This window comes from Saccopteryx leptura, chromosome 1 (genome assembly GCF_036850995.1).
Source record: "Saccopteryx leptura isolate mSacLep1 chromosome 1, mSacLep1_pri_phased_curated, whole genome shotgun sequence".
NCBI classification, from domain to species: domain Eukaryota; kingdom Metazoa; phylum Chordata; class Mammalia; order Chiroptera; family Emballonuridae; genus Saccopteryx; species Saccopteryx leptura.
Genome location: NC_089503.1, coordinates 3,115,308 through 3,132,277, shown reverse-complemented (window position 1 = coordinate 3,132,277; position 16,970 = coordinate 3,115,308). Strand labels below are relative to the sequence as shown.

Below are 16,970 nucleotides of genomic sequence, written 5' to 3'. Positions count from 1 at the left end.
ATGGACTGTTAGAAACTTCTATATGTCCTTCCTGTAATTGTTGCATAACTAATTCTCTGGCTGCCTTAATTTTTTCTGTATTCAGGGGCCACTGTTCTACCCATCTGGGTTGTTAGACTTCTAGTTAATAGGGTCGGCAGCTAATAAGTCAGTGGCCCCAACTATAAATTTGTATATCCTATACCATGTCTCTTGATTCTCCAGCACCTGAACTGGATAAACTTGGCCCTGCTGTTTCATTTCTAGCCCTTGATTAGGGTCAAAGCCCATCTGCAGCATTTGTGTAGTAATCAGGCATCCCCAAACTACAGCCCACGGGCCGCATGTGGCCACCTGAAACCATTTATACAGCTCCTGCCGCACTTCCGGAAAGGGGCACCTCTTTCACTGGTGGTCAGTGAGAGGAGCACTGTATGTGGCGGCCCCCCAATGGTATGAGGGACAGTGAACTGGCCCCCTGTGTAAAAAGTTTGGGGACCCCTGGTTGAATCCGGGCTATACAGAAAAGCACCCATCTGTTCTAAAATGTCTCTACCCCAGAGAGATAATTGTATACTTAAAATTACATAAGGGCAGAAAGTCTCTGGTTACTGTCTTCATCCTGCCAGGTTCATGTTTGAGAACTTTCAGTAACATTTGAAGCCTGGCCCAGTCCAACTAATGAGGTTGGAGTTGGCAGTGTCGGCCAGACTCGAGGCCAATCTCTGCTAGCGATACAGGAGACGTCTGCCCCAGTATCTAAAAGCCCCTCAATTTCTTTTCCAGAGATTTTTAATTTCTTTAATGGCCGGATTTTCTTAATTTCTTGTATTCAAAATACAAAACCACTGGAGCCCAAAGCACCCTCTCCTCGTTTTTGTTCAGATATAGGCTTTCCAACCACACAGTAAGGCAACAAACAGTAAAAGCTGAGCAACTCTTTGGCCAGGACAAATCTCAAGCGTTTTAATTGGGGAGCAATCATTTTTATCTGCCCTTCATAGTCCGAATCAATTATTTCTGGCATAACATATATTCCTTTTAAAATATATATATATATTTTTGTTTGTTTGTTTGTTTGTTTGTTTTACAGAGACAGAGAGAGAGAATAAGTGAGAGGGATAGACAAGGACAGACGGACAGGAACGGAGAGATGAGAAGCATCAATCATTAGTTTTTCGTTGCGCATTGCGACACCTTAGTTGTTCATTGATTGCTTTCTCATATGTGCCTTGACCGTGGGGCTACAGCAGACTGAGTAACCCCTTGCTCGAGCCAGCGACCTTGGGTCCAAGCTGGTGAGCTTTTGCTCTAACCAGATGAGCCTGTGCTCAAGTTGGCAACCTCGGGGTCTCGAACCCGAGTCCTCTGCATCCCAGTCCGACGCTCTATCCACTGCGCCACCACCTGGTCAGGCCATATATTCCTTTTAAAGATGTTGAACTTCTGCCAATTAATAATCCAACCATTCCTTTAGGAAGGCGACCTTTAATTCTTGCTGGTAATGTAACCACAGGACTGTCAGGTGTTAATATAGCTGAGGCGGTGGAACAGAGGTCCTGGGGAGGCCTAAGACAGACCAGAGTTGGCAGATGGATTCAGGCTGGCTCCAGTTGTTATAAGGGCCTGGGTCTGGCTACCTTGCCAGTTTTCCTGATTACTACTTTGATTACCTGCCAAATTTTGATTCTGTGGGGGTTGCCAACCCATCCCTAAATTTGGTCCTAATGGCAGAGCAGGATGCTGCTTAAAGTCACACCCTGTGTACAGAGTTTACTCTAATTTGGGGTCTCTGCATGCCTACCTAAGATATTTTCAGCAACAAAGTGGTTTATAATATTGTGCAATTCCTCATGGAGCTCCATTTCATGGAGGGCTGCCATGAGTGTGAACAGGGACGCGTCCCTTCCCAGCCTGTTCTTCCAGCGGACGAGCATCTTGTAACATTGTTCCGTCAGATTCCCTGGGTTCTCATGTTCACAAATATTAATGTCATTTTCTCCGAGTCCGACAAGCCTCATGAACATCTTCCAGTCATTCGCTGGAACCTTACGCCCAAATTCATAATAGAGCTTCTTGCTGGCTGAGAAAACAGAAATCAGAAAGGAAGACTTGGTTACAATTCCGGAAGGCTCACGAAGCGTCGCTGTAACCGTTCCCACCTTCCTCCAGGCCCGGCCCCGCCGGCACACCATGGCCCCGGGGAGGGGGGCCCTGGGCCACCCAGGCTGACCTGGAAGAAGTGCAGGGGCTATGGGACCAGGTGACCGCGGTTAGCCCTGACCTGCCATGGCTCTCGACCTGCCTGTTCCTCATTCACTCTGCAGCCAGTGAGCCATGAAGGGACCCAGTATCCCGGGAATGCTGGACCCAGGGCGGGATAAGGAGTCTGCTGGGGTCAGCCCAGCCCTTCCTCCCCACCTCACCAGAGGGGCCCTGAGGCATCAGGACAGAAGGCTGATGCCAGGGGGCCGAGTACAGGACCTGACACCTGGGGCTGAGTTCTGTGGCCTCGCTGGGCTGTGGACCGTCTGATATCTAAGTCTATAAAGAGGGTGGATCCCCACAGCTGTCAGAGAGGACGAGATTATAAAGAGCATGAGCTCAATAAAACCCTGAGTCTGTTCCACTGAGAACTGCAGCACAGCCCACAGGGGACCCTCTCGTCCAGGGTCACACCAGGGTCCCCAGCAGCTCCTCACGCTGTCTCCTGAACACAGGGACACATTATAAAACAGCAGTGGTCAGTCTTCCTTTGTGCCCGGAACTTCCACTTGACAAAGGCCCGTTCCCCGAATGTCATTAGTGAACGTGAGAAACTGAGTCTTAAGTCCACTGGACAGTTCCCTGTGCTTCCTGTAGGTAGACGGTCCCCTTCCTGGAATTCAGACATTAGACCTTGACATTCACACCAACCCAGTAAGATTTATGCCTCAACAGTTGCTGTAAGTGAAGAATTTGAATGACTTACCATCATAAGATGTATCCTTCAAAATATACCTTTTCTTATATTCCTGCAAAAAAAAAGTAAAAATGTACCAGGAGAAGAAACCAGTGCAACCACGTGGAGGAATTTTGGAAAAACAGAACAGTCATTGGGTCTGTGTGGCAGCAGTGGGTGGGGGCAGGGCGGCCTTCGTGACCACACTCCGGAAGTCACCAGCTGTCCCCCCAGGGGGAGCAGGGAGCTCACGGCCACCTGACTCTGTGTCACACTTCCCCAGGACACGGCCTGGGCCTGGGGCAACACTGCATTGTCCCTCTGCCCCAGCTCTGGAGGGCGAGGGTCCAGGGCCCGGATGCTCTGAGTGTCCCCCTGACCCCTCCCAGACCCGGGCCCAGGGGAGACGCCTGGACCAGAACCTCCCTCACGGCCTCGGATGGAACCAGCCCTGCCGACACCTCGATCTTGGACATCCTGCCTCCCGGACGGGGACAGTGAACTTGTGGTGTTTACGCTGCCTGGTCTGTGTGCTCTGCCGTGGTCGCCCCAGGAAACCCAGACAAGAACTGACGAGAGCGCAGAGGGCGCAGTTACCACGGCCCTGCACACAGTAGGTGCTCTATAAGCGCAGGCCGCACTGTTACGCAGACCCTCCCAGGGAGCTCACTCACCTGCTCCAGGTGCCTGAGGGAGGCTGCCGCCTCGGCCTGACCCTGCAGCCCCGGGGCCGGGGGAGCAGCAGTTTGCAGCTCCTGCTCTGGGGCTGCCTGGCTTCCTCCGGCCACCACCTCCTGCAGCTCAGTGTCCTCCCCAGGCTCCTCTGAGGGTCTTGGGCGGGTCCCGGCCCCGGGTGCCAGGGCTGAGTCCCCCTCCTGCAGCAGCGGTGTTGTGGCCTCGCCCGGGGCAGGTGGGCCCCTCTCAGGGTCTGTAGCCGGCAGTGTGCTGAGCTGGATGGTACCGAGTGACTAAAAAACAAAGTCAGTGGTACAGCATCAGCCTGGCATGCAGGAGTCCCGGGTTCAATTCCCTTTCAGGGCACACAGGAGAAGCGCCCATCTGCTTCTCCACCCCTCCCCCTCTCCTTCCTCTCTGTCTCTCTCTTCCCCTCCCGCAGCCAAGGCTCCATTGGAGCAAAGATGGCCCGGGCGCTGAGGATGGCTCCATGGCCTCTGCCTCAGGCCCTAGAATGGCTCTGGTTGCAACAGAGCATTGCACCCTGGTGAGCAGACATCGCTCCCTGGTGGGCATGCCAGGTGGATCCCGGTCGGGCGCATGCAGGAGTCTGTCTGACTGTCTCTCCGTTTCCAACTTCAGAAAAATACAAAAAATAAATAAATAAATAAAAATAAAAAAAATAAAAATTAAAAAGAACAAAGTCATTTCTTTTGGTGACAGGATTCTGTAGCACAGTCTGATACAAGCCAGTTTAGGGGACAGAAATGACAAGGTGTCTGGTAGACCAGCCAGGGCCGTGCACTTTCACTGAACAGTGCTTCACGGGGTCAGGGTCCAGCTCTGCCCCCAGCTCCCTGGGGGTTCCCCAAATGAGTCTCTTATGGGCTTAATGGTGACCCCAAAAGGGACGTCCACCTCCTAAACCCTAGCCAGGACCTGAGAAAGGGCCTCATTTGGAATGGAGTCTGTGCAGATCCACACGGGATGACAGTGGCCCTAAGCCCAGTGACGAGGGAGTGTCCTCAGAGACAGCTACTCAGAGACACAGAGACACTGGGGAGGAGGCCAGGTGAGGACGGAGGCGGAGACCAGAGTGACGGATCCACAGCCCAGGAACAGCAGGACTGCTGGCAGCCAGCAGAAGAGGGGAGGGAGGGGCGAGAAGGACCCCCCAGGGCCTGGGAGGGAGCCACCCCCCCGACACCCGGATTGCAGACTTCTGTCAGACATCAGGCACAAGTGTTTTTAGCCCTGTATTTGGGGTCATCTATTTCGACAGCCCTGGGAACCCGGACACAGCCCTGTGCCCCAGTGCCTCAGTTTCCACTCCGGGGTCTAGACCAGCAGAGATGAAGTCGTCTCCAGCACAACGTTTAGGATCTGCTGAGGGGGTGCAGATGGCTCCACAAACGCTGAGTCATGTACATGGGGGGGGGGGGCACCCCGGCTGCCTCCTGCCACCCTGGGGACTCTCTGTGGTCCTCAAGGCCTGACGACCCGACCACAACACTCTCAGGAATACTCACATGGCTGCCTGGCTCACTCGACTTTTCTGAAAATCAAAAAGAAAAGGAAATGAAAATGCTGTCATGCGCCACATAACAACGTTTCAGTCAATGACAGGCCACATGCCTGACCAGGTGACAGAGCAGTGGATAGAGCGTTGGCCTTGTATGCTCAAGACCAGGTTTGAAACTCAAAGGTCACTGGCTTGAGCACGGGCACACCAGCTCAAGTGTGGGCCACTGTCTTGACTATTGGATCATAGACATGACCCCATGGTGGCTAGTTTTAGCCCAAAGGATGCTGGCATGGGCAAGGGGACATTGGCTCGGCGAGAGTCCTCTCAGTCAAGGCACATGCGAGAAAACAATCAATGCACAAGTCAAGAGTTGCAATGAAGACTTGACACTTCTCATCTTTCTATTGTACCTTCCTGTCTGTCTGTCTGTCTCTCTGCCTTTCTCTCTCTCCCTCTGCCTCTCTCTCTCTCTCTCAGTAAAATGAATAAATAAATAGGCCTTCCTAGCACTCTGTAGCAAAGGAAAACATTTAAGAACAATAAAAAACGAAAGGCCACACAGATAGCTGAGCACCCACCAGAATACAATGGAGCTGAAACCATCCTATCACCTGGTGACATGGTCCTGCCATGGGGCCACATGTCATTTCTCCCAAGGCTGGGGAGACTCAGGTGTGAACAAACCTACCTAGTTGCCAGCGGCACTGAAATGTAGCAGATACGATTATGTACAGTAGCCATGCCGAACAATACAGAGCAACTATGTTACTGCTTTATGGACTCACTAGACTCAGCTCATGACATGAAGCTGCCCTGTGTGATTTAATCTCTTGCTGTAACAGTAACGTGCTTGCAGGTCTGTAGCCCAGGTGCGACGGGCTACACCACACAGCCTGGTACAGGCTCTGCCCTCCAGGTGCCCGGGCCCTATGTCATGTTTACACAAAGATGAAATCGCCTAGGGACACGCTGATCAGAGCGTGTCCTGTCATTACGCAGCAGATGACTATGACTGATATAACTGGACAAGGACTTCTACGGAGGAAATGCCTAAATTCAAAACAAAGGAAATGTACTTACTTTTCCAGAAAATGGCCAAGGAGTGCAAAGCCTTCAGCCCTGCACACAAGGGGGAGTACCCAGTGAGTGAGCACGCTCAGTGCTCACCTCCCCGACCCCCTGTGGGGAGCTCCAGCCTCCTCCAGCTTCCTGGCCAGGGAACCCGGACACCCTGCCCCCGCCCGCTGCCCTGGGGTGCTGGTCTGAGCCCTGAGCCTGGTCCAGGCACATGGCACACGGCCCCCTGCCCAGAGCACCAGCTCACGCACGAGGGCCCCTGAGTGAGGAAGTGAGCGCAGCTCTGTTTTAAATGAAGAACGTCCGCCTAGCACCTTCTGCAGTTCCTGACCTGGTTGCTGACCTGTGTCCCCTGCGGGGCAGCTCGGACCCTACTCTACCTGGTCTTCTACAGCAGCGGATGCCGATGACGAGGCCGATGACGAGGCCGATGACGACAGCGATGATGGGCACCCCCACTTTTACAAAGCCAGGAGAGCTCTCAGCAGAACCACTGGCTGGGTTCCTTGAAAGGGGGCAGACAGAGAGAGCCGTAGTCAGGTAAGCATGTCACCCCCAAGGGACACGTTAGAGAAGGAAACGCCTGCTCTCGGAGCTGGAACGGCTCTCCACGTCCAGGCCCCAAGTCTCTCGGGGTGGAGGCAGGACAGGCTCATCTGTCCGGCTCGCAGATGAGGACCCAAATGTGAAGGCAGTACCAAGTCAGTCCCACAAGAGTGGCCAACATTGTGGTGTCCCATTAAGGGGCTCTAGTTTGAGTGGTCACTTCCTCCTGGGCCGGCAGGAGGCAAAGCCTGGCGGCCGGAGAGAGGGGGATGACAGCTGGTCCTGAGTAGAGCAGAGCCCGGCCACAGCGGCCCAGGGGACAGGCCAGAGCCCACCCCCAGGGGAGGTCTGTTGAGACCACTCTGGTGCCCTGTCCTCACGCTGGTGACATTACAGCACCAACAGGAGTCACAGACAGAAAAGCTGTACAGGCCAATCGGAGCGTGGACACGTGGCCACCCCACGAGAACAGAGGGACGTAGGACTCTTCCACATGAAGCCACTGATGCTCCAATGGCTTCTCTTCAGAATCAGATCAGACCCTATCAAATATATCTTATTTTGGCATTAAGATATTCTTTAAATGGATGATTTCAAATTATTTTACGGAAATTGACAAGCTAATTCAGAACTATAAATTGATACCCCAAAGTATAAGAGCAGCTCCGAGAATACTGTGGAAATATGGTGTCATGTCCAAGGACAGATAGAAAGTCCCAGACAGACGTACTCGGGCGCTTGGTTTACAACCAGGTGACACCGAGACTGGGGGAAGGGTCGATGTTCCCCACACGGTGCTCCGTCATCTGCGTGTGTGTGGACAAACCACACGGAGCCACATCGCCTGCCTCACACCACGAACACGCCAATGCCAGCGTCATTGTCAAATGAAATAAGAAAGATTCTGCGATCATATGAGCAACGTCTTGGGATAAGGAAAGACTTCTCACAGGGGATCAGAGAGCAGCAAACATAGGAAAAGTGGGGACAGACCAGACCACGTTACCAGGAGGAACCTCGGTCTACCACAACCCCCCACAAACGGGTACAGAGGTACCCTGACTGGGAGGAGACATTTCTAGAACAATCCCAGATACAACCATGAAACCCACATGAAAATGGGCACGGGTCTTGCCCAGACTTAACCCAAGAGGCACAGGCTTTCGGGCCCCCTGCACCCCCGTCCCTGCCTGGGCCCTGGAGTGGCTTCCTACCTGGCTCTGGGTTTCTGTCCGTGGCACACACAGTATCCATGGTGGCATTGCATGTCTGGAGGGTGGCACCTTCACAGCTGACCAGAAAGAGGGAGGAAACCTGAGTGTGATCTCCGGGCTCAGGCCCCGCCCAGGTCCCGGGACCTCCACCCGCCCTGGGCACTCGGTGCCTGGCATTCCCCAGCTAAATGGCCCAGTGTGCTCCAATGAGAGCAGAACCTGGGAATGCTCGGTGGTTCCCGGGGGAGGGGTCCCGCTCCACCTGCTCCTAGAAAAAGCTGTGGGGCTGCGAGTGTGGACCTGCGATCGCCACATCTCTTCCAAGAGGGAAGACGGTTCAAAGCTGGAGCCCACGGAGAAGGGGACAGGCGAGCGAGTAGAGAGAAGCCAGAGCCCTGAGCAGACCAGACCTGCAGGCAGCGCTGACTGTACACGCGTCAGGCACATGAGTGAGCCCGCAGGTCAGCATGGCCGGCGTGTACTAAAGGGCCTCCAATGCGCCCCACAGACTGAACTCTTCTGCAAGTGCTCTCTCTACCTCTGGGTTATCTCCCCGGAAGATTCCCCCAAGCCCAGGCCCACTCAGAACCTCAGGATGAAACCTTATTTGGAAGCAGGGTCTTTGTAGACGTGCTCTAGTCAGGTGAGCTCATACCAGGGTAAGGCAGGTCTTAATCAATGACCATTGCCCTTAAAGACAGCAGTCTGTATGCAGAGAGCAGTCTATATGCAGAGATCAGTCTATATGCTGAGAGCAGTCTATATGCAGAGAGCAGTCCATATGCAGAGAGCAGTCTATATGCAAAGTGTTCTAGATGCAGAGAGGAGACGGCACACGGAGAGCGTGGTGTGCAGACAGAGGCAGAGGTCGGAGCAATGCGTCTAGGAGCACAGGGGCGCCAAGGAGCGCCGGCCCCACCCAAAGCTGAGAGCCGCAGAGGCCGGAAGGATCCTCCCCAGAGCCTTCGGAGGGAGCGTGGCCCTGCCACACCTGGACGGCAGACTCCCGGTCTGCAGAACTGCGAGAGAGTAATTCCTGTTGGTTTTGAAAGTGTCCCGTTGTGGTGCTTTGATACAGATGGACCCGGCCACGCACGCAGTGACAATGGTTATTCACGGGACACAGTTCTGCCTTTCTCCCAGCCCAGAGCTCCCACCCTCTGGAACTTTCTATGGCTTTCGTCCTCCCTCCCTCCCCACTTCTGCTGGAGAGACCTGTCTGTAAAGGCAGCTCTGCGCCCTCTGCCCCTCATGGAACCGTCACTGTCCATGTGCTGACTGACTGACTGACTCCAGCACTGCTGGGGCTTGAGCCCGCAGTTCCACCTGCAGACTGCAGGGGGCACTGTCGTCTGTGGAATGAGGGGATCTAGGAGTCAGTGGATGAACTGAGTCAGCCCTGCCATTTGCTTGATTTAATCTACAGAATGGCTCCTCCTGGTGGCTGGTGCTACCATTTCACAGATGGGGAAACCCAGGGGGCAGCTGCATAAGTGACCACAGCAGACAAGCTGTGGATGGGGGAGCTGGGCCCAGGTTGTTGGGCGACCCCGTGCCCCAAGGCTGACACACCTGGTACAGCGATAGCAGTTCTCCGAGCAGTCCTCAGAGTCGCAGTAGGTTCTGGTCTTACACTGACACCGCCGGTCTCTGCGTGGGGCGCAGTCACTCGCCATCTCCTGGTCGTCTAGAGGGAAGGCAGGGGGTCAGTCACCAGGGCTGGGACTCTGTCCCTGGCCACGCTGGCATGTCTGGCCCCTAAGTCACCGGAACTGACCTGCTCACTCCGTCCTTTCTAACGTTAAGGGACGAGGTAACAATCAGACCGGATTTCCTGCAACTGGGGTGACTGTGGAGGAGCAGGAAGGACCGAGCCACACCTCAGAGACACCCCCAGATTATTCCTGTCTGCTCCTTTGCTATGAGTCCCTGCCAGCAGCACACAGAGAACGGACCGCAGAGAACCTCTTGCACCCACACCCACTGGGACAGCTCTGCGGTCACACTGATGACACCCTTCCGGGCACAGGGGCGACCGCCGCAGCCCGCCAGACCTCCTCCCACGCTGACGCTTTACAGACAGGCAGGGTTTCCAAACACCTCTGTCCAGCTGTCCCGTCCTCCCTTCTGACCCACTGGAAAAACCATGAGCTACATGTGACATGAAATAAACATGAGAGGGACCACAGCCCAGTCTGAGACCAAGACCGTCACCCACACGCCTGGGGCCCCGACCCTACACCCCCGAGTCAGCCCTCTGTGATTCTACCTCCCGCCCCACGTCAGTGCGGCCGAACGGCCCGTGCTGGGCACACTGCCCACTCCTTTGGGGTTCAGTCCTGTTGTCATGGTCCAGTGTCACTGGGGGACACTGTGCAAACTCACACGGGATTTATACCCACTCCTCTGTCAGTGGACACTGGGTTGCTCCTTGTGATGCCATTACATACTGTCCCCAGTGTCAGCGGACATAGGGAAGAGCCAGCCCAGGGGGAGACTGAGGCAGGGACGGGTAGTGGGTAGTGGCGTAGGCAAGCTTTGAACTCGTGATACCGAGCTGAGCTGTCTTCTTATCTCCTCAAATCTTAGTATGTGGGAACCTGGGTGCTAGCTTGTGTTTATGCTGTCAGTGTATCAAGTTTCTTTTTTTTTTTTGCATTTTTTCTGAAGCTGGGAACAGGGAGAGACAGTCTGACAGACTCCCGCATGCGCCCGACCGGGATCCACCCGGCACGCCCACCATGGGGCGATGCTCTGCCCATCCTGGGCATCACCATGTTGCGACCAGAGCCACTCTAGCGCCTGAGGCAGAGGCCACAGAGCCATCCCCAGTGCGCCCGGGCCATTTTTGCTCCAATGGAGCCTTGGCTGCGGGAGGGGAAGAGAGAGACAGAGAGGAAGGAGGGGGGGGGGTGGAGAAGCAGATGGGCGCTTCTCCTGTGTGCCCTGGCCGGGAATTGAACCCGGGTCCTCCGCATGCTAGGCCTTTTTTTTTATTATTATTGTGAGAAACAGAGAGACACAGAGAGGGACAGACAGACAGGGAGAGAGATGAGGAGCATCAATTCTTCTTTGCAGCACCTTAGTTGTTCATCAATTGCTTTCTCATATGTGCCTTGACCAGGGGGCTACAGCAGAGTGTGTGACCCCTTACTCAAGCCATCAACCTTGGGCTCAAGCTAGTGAGCCCACACTAAAGCTGGCAGCCTCGGGGTTTCACACCCGGAGTCTTCTGCGTCCCAGTCAGACGTTCTACCTACTATGCTGCCTGGTCAGGCTAATTAAAAAATTTTTAAAATAAGAGTAAAGAATGTCAGAGTTAAGGTGCACAGTATGCACTGACAGGGGCACTGGTATTTTCCTTCGGAATGCACAGATTCATCTGAGATCCTTTTCGTGTAACTGACGTCTTTGAAACCTTGTGTCTTCTTTCTCATCCTCTTGTAATTAGCTTTCTTAAATGTTGTTTGTTCACATAAATAGCTGACAAATCCTTTGCTACATCAATGTTATATTATCTTTTGTTTTTGTGAAAACAAATGGTATCTTTTCTCTAAAGTTACATTTTTAAACTACTTCGTTGCTGATATAGGAAACCTCAGGTGAACATCTGTGTGTTATTCTTGTAGACAGCAGCTCTAAAATCCTGCTAACTAGGTGGATTCTTCTTTTTAATGTTTTTTATTTTTTTAGCTTTTATTTATTGACTTTTGGAGAGAGGGGAGAAAGAGAAAGAGAAAGAGGGAAGCATCTGCTGGTAGTAGTTGCTTCCTGTATATGCCTTGACCAGGCAACCGCAGGGATTTGAACCGGCGACCTCAACATTCCAGGTTGATGTTTTATCCACCGTGCCACCCAAGGTCAGCTAGGTGGATTCTTTAATCGCAGACACGTATCTTTCTGGTAAATGCGCACCCTGTGATAGGGACCCTGATCATCTGTAATGACTGCCCTTAGGGTTACCCCCTACAGCCCGGCTGAATGAGGGCCAGCTTTAAAATCCAAAGGAACCCCCATGCCTGCTGCAGCGCACTTACCCTCCCGGCATTGGGAACACCACCAGCATTCAGACTCGCTGTTGGGATAAGGCATGAAGGTGCCACGTGGGCACAGACTGCACTGTGTGGGGTGCTGCATGTCACAGGGTCTGTTGACGAAGGAGCCTGTGGGAAGGGTGGGGACATGCGTGACTTTGGGGCTCAAGAAACAGACCCACCTGGTCACTGAGGCCTCTGCCCCAGGAGGTCCCTCAGCACCTGATGGCCAGTCCCCAGCACAGCGCCAACCCTCACCTCCTAGCTCCTCGGAATGTTCTGGACAGATACCTGGCCCCAAACGTCCCAGGAACTTGGAAACTGAGTTAGCCAAGGTGTTTCTGATATCTTGCAGCTCGGGCAGGAGGGGTTCTCAGGGAGCATCTACCCACCGGGGGCAGCTTAGCAGCTTCCGGGATGGTTTCCAGGGGACTCTGGAGGCCTAGAAACCGGTGTCTGACCCAGGCCCACAGGAGCCCCCCTGGCCTCCGACCACCGTGTACAAAGCCTTAACCGGAGGCCAGAACAACACACACTCAGCATGTATTCTGAGTTCACTTACTTCATGTTGGACAATATGTCTCATTCATCGCTGAATGTGGCGTGTTCAGGTGTGTGTGCACATAGGTGTGTGCATACATACATGTGCACACGTGTAGAAGTGTGTACTGTACGCACAGGTATGTGTGCACTGTGTGAGCAGCCGTGAGTGGTCTGGGTGTGGGGTTCAGTCCCTGAGCTGGGAGCCCCGAACGGCTCAGACTCATGGCTAAAAGGAGGCGTGTGGCGGTGTGGGTGGGGCTCAGACAGCGGGGTGCAGGTGTGTGGCTGTGTCTTTCTAAGAGGAGACCCTAGAAGGTAGGGGCACTGATAGTGTGCACGCACCAGCCTGTGTGTGTAGATGGGGGTGCAGTGTGGGGGCTGTGGCCTGGACCACGTTCCACAGAAGGCCCAGGAGCCTGGTCCTGACCAACCGTGAGGGGAGGTGGCGGGAGGGAGGGCAGAGCAGGCCCTTGGAGCCTGGGGCCCCCGCTGCGTTATGGGATAATTCAGAGCATCCTCACGAGTGTGAGTGAGTCTCTGTGGGTGTGCAGGGTGTGCGGGCAGCGGCAGCCACTCACAAGAGCTACTGACCACAGGTGTCCCTCATCCTTGCCCTGAGATGAGGTGCTCCTGACAGGATGCTGAGGGGGAGTGTCCACCCTGGGCACGCACCCCACTTCTGTCCTCCAAGCCCTGTGAAGGCACCTCCCCAATGTCAGAGTAAGCACAGAGCCCTGCAGTGGGTGGGGGGGTAACTGCTCAGGTGAGGCCCGCCCACCTGGTCCTCCCCACCCAGGCGGCCTGCAGCTCTGCGCAAGGGGCTGAGCCCCCACTCCCAGGTTAGGTCTGCCCAGGGCCCAGGAAGACGTCCTGACACTCACCAGGTGGGCAGAGGTCACAGCAGCGGTTCCCCAGCTCATACTTCCTGGGGTCACATGGGGTCGCGTTCGTTGCTACAATTACCTACAATCACAAAGGGAGACTGACTGAATCAATAGATTCCTCTGATCCAGGTGGACGTACACGTCCCCTGCATGGACATGTGTCAGCCAAGGTGGACGGCCACCCACCAAGCACTGTGCCCATCATGAAGTGGGCTCACTGCAGCACATGGGTACATAATATGTTAATTTTTGGGTAATTTATTGGTTTTAGTAAGAGAGGAAAGGAGAGAGAGTGAGACAGTAACACGGAACTGTGCCCTGACCGGGGCCAAACCGGCACCGCTGTGCTTCCAGAAGACACTCTAACCACCGAGCTAGCTGGTCGGGGAGGAACATGGTCTTACACTGCACAGCCAGACCTGAGATGTTACCCTCTGCGGCATCTGCATGGAACAATGCAAGTCTGTGTGCTAGTTTATTTTATTTTCTGTTTTCTGGAAGCTTTTTTTTTTTTTAGCGAGAACGGTAGGGAGAGAGAGACAGGAACACTGAGATGCTCGTCTACGTGCCCTGACCTGAGAATCAAACCAGCCCCTCTGTGTTCCAGGATGACCTTATGACCAACCAAGCTCTCTGGCCAGAGAGAGGGGCGGAGGAGGGGAAACATATGTTTATTGTTCCACTCAGTGGTGCATTCATTGGTCACTTTGGGTATGTGCCCTGATGGGGATTGAACCCGCAACCTTATCGTTTCAGAAGGATGCTCTTATCCAACTGAGCAACTGGCCAGGGCAGAAGGGCAGAGGGTATTTCTTTTTATTTGGGTCCAAATTCACATCACTTAAAAGTGACCATTTGAACGTCTAATAGAGCAGCATTTGGTACATTCACACCATGTGCAGTCATTCGGATTATTTAGTATTACAAAGGCAGAAGTTATTGCAAAAGGAAACTTTAAAAATAAAAAACCTTTTCAAAGAGAAAAAAAGGCTCAGACAAGAGGATGCGTCTCTCCTGTCGGGCACCCGGCCAGGCCAGGAACGGGGAGGCTATCAATCATGCACCCACCCAGCTGGCCATCTTGGTCCAGGCTGGTCCCTCCGAGTCTGGAAGAACACTGAGGGCAGCTGTGTCCTGGCCTCCAGCACCCAGGGCCCTGCCCCAGCCCCACCTGGCTGCCCCTGAAGTCGCATTTCCGGCCCCTGCCCCTCCCTACACCGCCCATTCTCCCAGCTCCTGTCCTTCCTCAGAAGCTCCCCCTCCAACCCTCACCTTTCAAAGGTGCCCGGGAAGGTGCAGAATTTTAGTAACTCCTTTACCTGCGCCAAGAGATGAAAAAGGTTGAAAATTGCTGAGCTATTATGACAATGTATCTATGGGAACAGATACACTTGAAAAATGTTACAGATATTCAGAACATAGTGAACTAGACAGAACCCACTTATTTTGATTATGATTATTATTTTTAAACCCTCCCTCCTGCCCTGGCTGTATGATTTGGTTGGTTATCCTCCCAAAGCAGAGAGGTTGCTGGTTTATTCCCAGTCAGGGCACACACAGGAAGAGATCTATGCTCCTGTCTTTCTTTCTCTCCCCCTTCCTCTTTCTCTAAAATCAATCAAAAATAAAATTAAAAGGAGCCTGGCCTCTGGGGGTGCAGTAAGGAAATTATAACATTACACAAATTACAACAGCACAAGTCATACAATTTCAACAATCACAAAGGTACACTTCACCAGTCTCTGAGCACTTTGCCCAAAGTGCAAAATGTCCTCGGCCTTCTTTCTAGCCATGGGAAAAGCTTCCCGGGGCAGGGGAGTGCTTCCAGCAAAGCCACCCCCCACTCCCATCAGGGCATTTTACATTGTCCAAAATCCGCAATCCGTAAGTCCATCCAACAAAGGAGCCAATGCCCACTCCGGTCGTAGTCCAGGAAATCAGTCCACGCACATGGGGCGTCAGCCACCCCCCTCATCCCTGCCATCCTGGCAGGACTTACACTGTCCCAAAGAGGGGCACATGGCAATGGCAGTCAGCATTTCCATCTCTGCTCCAGATAGCATGTCCAGCCCTATGTCCCAAAATCGCAGACCTACCGGGGCCACAGTAGGTGCTCCTTCCAGCTGGGCTTCCATCTTCTGGAGACTGCAAATCACAACTCCAGCCCAATTCTCATCCTCCAAAGAGGAACTGAAAACACCAGTTCTGGCTGCCAGGCTCAAGCCCCGGGCTGCCGCCGCCTTCTGCTCCGCAGACCTTGCAGCTCCGGGCCCGGCCTCAGCCTCAGCCTCAGCCTCGGCCTCCTGCCGCTGCTGGCTCTCCACAACATCCAGGGCAATCTGCAACTCACGAACCTGTGATTCCTCCTCCAGCGTTTGCTCCATTTCCAGGCTAATCTCAAACACCTGGTTGGCCTCCTCCTCCAGCATTTCCTCCAGCTCCAGGGTCAGCATCGGTTTCTCCTGCGTTTGCTCCAGCTCCTTCCGCTTCTCGGTTTGCAGGTCCCGGGCAGCCTCTTCCACAGAGCTCTCAGTTTCCTCACGCATGGCTGTAAAAGTCAGCCAGCCTACGATCCCCAAAAGGACAGCCATGGGGAACCCTAACACTAGCCAGTCCTCTACTCCACCACTCAAAGGCTCCTTGCCGATCTGTATCGAATCCTGCCACAGACTACGCCAAATGTAAGGCCAGGAGCCACGGCTGTCAGTGCCACTATCACAGCAGCCTTCTGGCCTATGCAGGTTCGCATTGGATTCGGACAGTCGGTAAAGAAACAACGGAGCCACAAACTGGTGGGCCATAGTCTTTAATCCTAGCTTGCACCCTGCGGGCAAGTAAAAACACACACTGGGCTCCGAAACACACTCACATTCAGTGCTTACAAAGCCACTGACTTATCCGAGTTTCCTAGAATCAAAGGTTTCTAGCTCACCAGCCTTATTCTCCTCAGTTCCCCATCTCCTTCCTTCTCCAGTGTCAAACTGCACAAACTGGCCTCTCACTCAATACTCTGCCATCTTGGCTGCTTCTCCTGGCCACATGGCCTCTTTCTGCTCCTCTCTGCTCTGCTCCCTCTGCTCTCTCATGCTAATCATCCCAGGAACCGGCCCTGGCCGGTTGGCTCAGCGGTAGAGCGTCGGCCTAGCGAGCGGAGGACCTGGGTTCGATTCCCGGCCAGGGTACACAGGGAAAGCGCCCATTTGCTTCTCCACCCCTCCGCCGCGCTTTCCTCTCTGTCTCTCTCTTCCCTTCCCGCAGCCAAGGCTCCATTAGAGCAAAGATGGCCCGGGCGCTGGGGATGGCTCTGTGGCCTCTGCCTCAGGCGCTAGAGTGGCTCTGGTTGCAACATGGCGACGCCCAGGATGGGCAGAGCATCGCCCCCTGGTGGGCGTGCCGGGTGGATCCCGGTCGGGCGCATGCGGGAGTCTGTCTGTCTCTCCCTGTTTCCAGCTTCAGAAAAATGAAAAAAAAAGAAAAAAAAAAGAAATCATCCCAGGAACCAAGAGCGCAAGCTCCCGCTCCGTCCCCATTTTATAGTGTAGAAATCCAAAC

General features: G+C 54.0%; 1 protein-coding gene across 1 annotated transcript; it reads right to left on the bottom strand.

Moving 5' to 3' along the window:
* Positions 1 to 1,757: 1,757 nt before the first annotated feature.
* On the bottom strand, positions 1,758 to 15,871 carry LOC136387877 (tumor necrosis factor receptor superfamily member 10A-like). The gene is made up of 10 exons (XM_066359994.1): positions 15,773 to 15,871; positions 13,416 to 13,497; positions 11,995 to 12,120; positions 9,530 to 9,644; positions 6,578 to 6,702; positions 6,201 to 6,239; positions 5,125 to 5,150; positions 3,595 to 3,888; positions 2,947 to 2,993; positions 1,758 to 2,058 (listed from the first exon to the last, which is right to left on the bottom strand). Exons 1-10 carry the CDS (start codon positions 15,869 to 15,871, stop codon positions 1,758 to 1,760), a joined length of 1,254 nt encoding a protein of 417 aa, XP_066216091.1.
* Between the last annotated feature and the right edge of the window lie 1,099 nt (positions 15,872 to 16,970).

Bases quoted from the DNA above. Each gene is read 5' to 3' on its own strand.
- LOC136387877 (XM_066359994.1), bottom strand. From the start codon at position 15,871: ATGCTGACCCTGGAGCTGGAGGAAATGCTGGAGGAGGAGGCCAACCAG. The intron at 9,645-11,994 runs GTAAGTGCGCTG...CCTTCCCTCTAG, and splicing joins GTGTTCCCAATGCCGGGAGG to ACGACCAGGAGATGGCGAGT. The intron at 2,994-3,594 runs GTGAGTGAGCTC...TTTTTTTTGCAG, and splicing joins CCCTCAGGCACCTGGAGCAG to GAATATAAGAAAAGGTATAT.